General features: G+C 32.7%; 1 protein-coding gene across 1 annotated transcript; it reads left to right on the top strand.

The window, feature by feature from the left end:
• The first annotated feature begins 391 nt into the window (after positions 1-391).
• LOC133790820 (acyl carrier protein 1, chloroplastic-like) lies at positions 392-3,288 on the top strand. The gene is made up of 4 exons (XM_062228606.1): positions 392-551; positions 1,383-1,493; positions 2,186-2,308; positions 2,765-3,288. Exons 1-4 carry the CDS (start codon positions 489-491, stop codon positions 2,888-2,890), a joined length of 423 nt encoding a protein of 140 aa, XP_062084590.1. The 5' UTR covers positions 392-488; the 3' UTR covers positions 2,891-3,288.
• Positions 3,289-6,224: the final 2,936 nt, after the last annotated feature.

Raw genomic sequence — 6,224 nt, 5'->3', positions numbered from 1 at the left:
AAATAATATTTGATGCACATTATTAATTAGAAAAAATTCCTAGTCACGTCTAATCTAACAGTTATTTATTTTTCAACATAATTTTAATTTTTATGATTTTTAGGACGGTGTGGAGGATTACTGCGGATTTATATTGAAAAGTGGTCAATGGTCATAACCAAAAATCTCTTACTCCGTCCATTTCCGTCCATCTAATTATAAGTAAAGGCCCAATCCATCAGGCCCATTTACTACGGAGCTTTGACTTCTCCGTATCCGAGTACAGAGTACTGATTCTCATGGTCTCAATCTATTGGAACACGTGTGATGTGCGATATCTCCAAGGGACAAATGTGGCTTGGATTATCAAAACCCTTCCTTGTCAATATCACCCATCTGTTCGGCTTCACAGCTATAAATAACACCGTAAACCCATTTCACTTTGCCTCCTCGTGCTCTCCGTCTCTCCCAGCTTAATTTCATTTTTATTTTCTTCAGTGAATCTTGCAATGGCGGCTGCTACTGGAGCTTCAATCTCCCTTAGATCTGGTCCTCAGTTGCACCAGAACTTGGTACTTCTTTTCTTCATGATTTTAATCTAATCTTGTTCTTCATCCGAATTTTGTTTGTTTTTGCTTTCATTTTTATTTCCTCCATTGAAGTTTTGATAATAAGAGTTAGTTTTTAAATAGTATTGTCATATATTTTGGTATTTCATGTTTGATCTGAGCTCTATTGCTTCGATTTTTGTGATTTAGCTTGTAATGCAGATCGAAGATCATAAGATCTGATCAATTTGTTTAATAGTCTTTGAAATCTTCATAGGATTAAGGGCTCTTGATTCAAATCATCTTTGTTTTTTTAATCTATGTATGCGTGATTCGAATCGTGGGCGCAATACGAATTTCTTCTTGTATGGAAATTATTGGGAATAATTGATTTACTTTGTTGAAATATGGTGCTTGAAAGCATTTGGACAAATTTTTGTTTTGTTGGATTTTGGCTTATAATTTACGAGCATGCAAGAAATATGTAAAATTAAATCAAGTATTCTTAACTAACGAAATCTCAAGAGTTTTGTCTTACATGTAAACTGAGGGGAGCTTATTGAGTACTCGTAAACTCTTAATTGTTGCTGGAAATTGGTTGTAACCCAGCTGCCTTTGCCACTGAACTTGTAATTTTTTTTAAAGATATTTTCCGTTAAAGAGAGATTCCATAGCTGTTTTTTCTAAGGATTCTTTAATGCGTTTTCTGCTTTTCCTGCTAACCGAGCCATGCAAATGTTTGGCAACAACTTGAGTAATCTGTCTTAAAACGAGTGGAGGTCGGTGAACATGTTTGCGCTATGCTATGCTTATTTATAAATTGTATCTAGTTTACTGACTGAATTTGTTTAACAGGCAACATCCAGTATTTATGGCTCGAGGTTGGTTTCCCTTAATGCTTCCGGACGAAGCTCCCTCTCATTCAGATCAACACCGCAATCAGTTCAACTGCAAGTTTCATGCGCTGTATGTAATCAATGAATAATGATTTTGTTATATTTTCCGATCATATCATTTGAGCATACTCAAATATTCAGTGCTGCGGTATCGTGGAAGAGATTGTGATAGATATGAACACGAAGAGATATTCTCTTAATAAAATGTCACAGAGCATCATAAATCAGCCGAAAATGTTTTTAATGTAAAACGTGTTTGTGGTCCATTTAATTTAGTATTGTGTAAAAGCTCTTCTTGTGCTGTGTGCAACTCATATTAACCTTAATCTCTGGTTAAAGATGCGTGTCTGCCTCTTATTTCTGCCTGATTATGGGATGACTTAAGGGAACATAGTGGGTCCTTTTTTTCTCTCTCTATCAATTTTCTTTCTTGTATTTAGATTTCGGGAGATGTTTACATTTTGAATCTGAAGTAGTATGGTTTACATAAGCACATTAGTACTTTGAATGTAGAAAAAACAATGTAATCATGTTATTTTTTATTGTTTATCCTACCATCAGTAGGACAAAACTATTGCTTCAAATTTTTGTAGCTTATAGTTGTTCCACTGACATCCTGTACTTACTTTTACTTTAAGTGTAGCCCTTATCCCACACAGCATTATTGATTTTTCTGCTATCAACCCTTGTGTAAATGTAATGTCTAGTTTTTTGTTTTCATTTTTTATTTTAGAGATAATAATGTATGATGTCTTTATGCAGGCCAAGAAAGAAACAGTGGATATGGTGTGCGGTATAGTGAAGAAACAATTGGCATTGAAAGATGATGATAAACTTACTGCTGAGTCAAAATTTACAGACCTTGGAGCTGATTCTCTTGATACGGTAGTCTGCAATTATCTCTTCACTGTTATGGATATACTTGTATTTTTTTTTTGACATTGATTTCCTGTTTAGTATGGGGATACTTGGTAGTATAAAAAATATAATATTTCTTAATTTAGTGGGAAAACAAAATAAATCATATTCATTCTTTGATTTCCTTTGTTTTTCATCAGAGATAAGCCATTCTTTGGTCTTTATTTGTCCCGAGCACAGCCTTGTTGGATCAAATTTTGCATTAGATAGGAAATTGAAAGGAACACCCTTAAGTGATTATTCCCTAAGTAGAGTCGATTCGTAGATGGGTTGAATGGAAATATCATACAAGGACTTGACAAGGACACCAAGCATTTGTTCTTGTATTTTTCCAGTCAGTAGATTTTTTGAGTAATTTATAAACCATTATTTTATATTGAAGTGCTTCTTGTTTGATTTGAAATATATGACTTCTGGTTTTAGGTTGAGATCGTAATGGGACTAGAGGAGGCTTTTGACATTTGTGTTGAAGAGGACAGCGCCCAGAGCATCACTACCGTTCAAGAGGCCGCAGATCTAATCCAGGATCTGATTGAGAAGAAGGCTTAGAAGGAAATGATAATTTAGAGGCAGAGAAAGAGAGAGAGAGAGAGAGTAATGATATCAAAATTTTAGCTTTCTAAATTGAGTATTGAGCAGTTTGGTTATTAAGTTTGGGGTATCTATTTGTGTTAATTCTGATATGAACAGTTTAGTTGTTGAGTCTATTGAATCACATTGAGTATTGTTCTATCTTTGTGCTGTGTTTGTATTAGTAGATGCATTAGTTCAGTTATAGTTTTATCAATCGGAGAAATGTCACAGTAGTTGCAGTAGAAGAAGAATGGGATAATAATTTTGTTCATACAAAATCCTCTCCTGATCAAGAGAAAGGACATTGTCATTGTGATAAATAGGCTTATTTGTGTTTTGTGTTGAAGGTACCTAATCTATAATGGTTTTGGCAAGTTGGTCCCCAGCCTTTTTTTTTTTTTTGACAAATTGGTTTTCAAACTTTTATTGTCTTGGCAGCTTTAACCACTGTTAAATGTTACGTTAATTGCAGTTAAGTAAAGCATTCACTTGCTTTAACCACTGTTAAATGTTACGTTAATTACAGTTAAGTAAAGCATTCACTTTTCCCAAATTAAATTACATGAAAAGGCATTCTATTCCTACTCTTTTTACTTTGTACCTTATTTGTCCTGTCTCCTCATTTGGTTATATTTGGATGTTTAAATTTTTAATATTCTAATATTACGTTATTTGATTTTAAATTGTTTTATCATTTTTAAATGTTTTAAATATATTTTCAAAATTTATAAAGTAAAATAAATGTTTAATTAAAACTTTATTAAAATTATTTTTAAAATAAATTTAATTAATTAATAAAACGAAATTAAAATCTTATTAATTAACTTTAAAAAAATCTAAATTTTAATTTAATTAACAAATCAATCTATCTTGGAAACAAAAAAAAAAGGTGAGATTGGAAGGATGGGGAACTGAGATTGTGATGGTTAGATTGAGTGAAATATTGGTTTTTTTTTATTAATTAAATTAAAATTTAGGTTTATTTGAAGTTAATTAATAAGATTTTAATTAGTTTAATAATTCTTTTAAGTCCATTTTTTTTGTTTTTAAATAATTAAATTTATTTTAAAAATAAAAATAATTTTGTTTATTAAATTATTTTAAAGTTTTAATTAAACATTTATTTTTTTTTATGAATTCTGAAAAATATATTTAAATAATTTAAAAATAATAAAACAATTGAAAATCAAATAAATCACTAAAATGAGGGTGAGATTGGAAGAGTGGGGAACGAAGATGGTGAGGTTGAGATTGGGTGAAATATGAATTTTTTTATTAATTAAATTAAAATTTAGATTTATTTAAAGTTAATTAATAAAGATAGTTTTTAATTTTTTAATTCCATTTTTTTGTTTTTAATTAATTAACAAATTATTTTAAAGTTTAATTAAATATTTATTTTATTTTATGAATTCTGAAAACATATTTAAATTATTTAAAAATAATAAAATAATTGAAAATTAAATAAATCACTAAAATGAGAGGTAATTTTAGAATATTGAAAAATTAAAGTACCAAACTATGTAGTTTTTACAAATAGAGGGTATTGATTGATAATTGTTAGAAATAAAGGGTACCAAATTTGTATTTCGATAAAATGCATGGTACCAAATGAATATCTACCCAGAAAAAATCTAATAATTTATATATTATTTAAAGATATAATTTAACTTTAATGGTATTTTTGTTAGTGCATAAGATATATGCTGCAAACTTGTAAAAAGGAGTTCTACCTTTATATTATCTCAATGATACATAAAAAAAATATTAAGAGAATAAAATCAATTTAAACTCACAAAAAATAAAATATTTGTATACTATCTACTTTTCTAGTACTACATACATGTGTTTTTGGTTGTGTTGTTCTAGTGTGTTTGAAAAGCACACCTGATAAAAAAACTGTATTTAATAATCACATTTATTTTTTAAATATTAGTGACATTTTATTATACTTTTCTGTATAAAATTGTTATCCCAAAAATTTGAAAAGAATGATGTGGCAGTGAAATTGACACGTGGCATGAGTTAATAGGGTGATCTGGCTTAGTAATGGCCCAATACATCAGTTAAGGAATGGGACAGATAGTCAAGTCAAATACGCCCGATCGAAGAGAGTATTTAGACTGGAGGTTGTTTGGCTTAGACCTCAGTTTAAAGACCCATATAATTAAATTGGTGCCAAGTCCAAGAAAGTGAAGGGGAGGTATGAATTTTGGTTCAAGATATAAAAATAGTAGGTCCGATCGGACCTAAGCTTAGGGGACCTCTTGTTAAGCTTGGCTCGAATAAGTTCAAAAAGAATAAGGCTCAAGTTTTACTCAAAAGGGGAAAGCCACATAGTGGCCGATCGAGCATACGCATAGAAGGTACCTTGGACCATTCAGGTCCAAGGAGAAGTAGATGGTGGCTCGGACCACCTTGGTCCGAGGAGAAAAGCCTAATGCCCGATCGAGCATTTGGTTGAGCGAAGAGGTTCAAACCTAGTTGACCCAAGGAGAAGGATGTGTGCCCGATCGAACGTGGTCTTGTGGGTACCTTGGACCATTTTGATCCAAGGAGAGGTGGTGGCTCAGACCACCTAGGTCCGAAGAGAGAGGACCAAGGTCCGATCGGACCTTGGTTAAGCAAAGGAAGCTTGGACCATTTAGGTCCAAGTAAAGGGGCATTATGCCCGATCGCACAAGACCTCCCCTGATCGCATACGACCTCCCCCGATCGCGCAAGATGCCTGCAGGAGCGCTTGGACCATGTTGGTCCGAGGATATGCTAGGAAGAAGATGGCTCGGACCATCTTGGTCCGAGAAGCAAAGTGTAAGGTCATATTGGGCCTTGATTGAAGGAGTCAAATAAGGTGGTTTGAACCACCTTAAGCCAAAGAAGACAACCATTGTGTCCGATCGGACACAATGGAGGAGTATACCTCAAGTGTAGTTGACCTTTGGTCCAAGGAGAGCCATGCGTATGCTACCTTTGACCTATGTAAAGCTTGAAGAATAGTCAACATGCATGAGGAGCTACGTCAAACTGCCCGAAACTACTTCAGTGAGAATTGGTCCAAGCATCCGGGAATCACTCAATCCTCACTCGAAATTAGGGATCAGTTATATTTTGAATGTTTATTTTGTAATATAAATATTAGGTAAATAATAGAATATCCCTATCAAAAGGGGATATCAGTTGAGAACCCAGGTCTATAAATAGGGACTTGGGAGAATCGTAAAAGGACTTTTTGCAAAATCGAGAGTGAATCTGTATTCTAGAGAGAGAAAGTGTGTTGTTCTTGAGAAAAACCCATTTTTGTGTTCTGGAA

Source organism: Humulus lupulus, chromosome 7, assembly GCF_963169125.1.
Source record: "Humulus lupulus chromosome 7, drHumLupu1.1, whole genome shotgun sequence".
Lineage (NCBI taxonomy): Eukaryota > Viridiplantae > Streptophyta > Magnoliopsida > Rosales > Cannabaceae > Humulus > Humulus lupulus.
Note: the sequence above shows the minus strand (reverse complement) of the source record. Positions and strands in the feature narration are given on the sequence as shown.

Coding starts and splice junctions, on each gene's coding strand:
- LOC133790820 (XM_062228606.1), top strand. CDS start 489: ATGGCGGCTGCTACTGGAGCTTCAATCTCCCTTAGATCTGGTCCTCAG. Junction 1,494..2,185: donor AACTGCAAGTTTCATGCGCT/GTATGTAATCAA, acceptor GTCTTTATGCAG/GCCAAGAAAGAAACAGTGGA. Junction 2,309..2,764: donor GAGCTGATTCTCTTGATACG/GTAGTCTGCAAT, acceptor TTCTGGTTTTAG/GTTGAGATCGTAATGGGACT.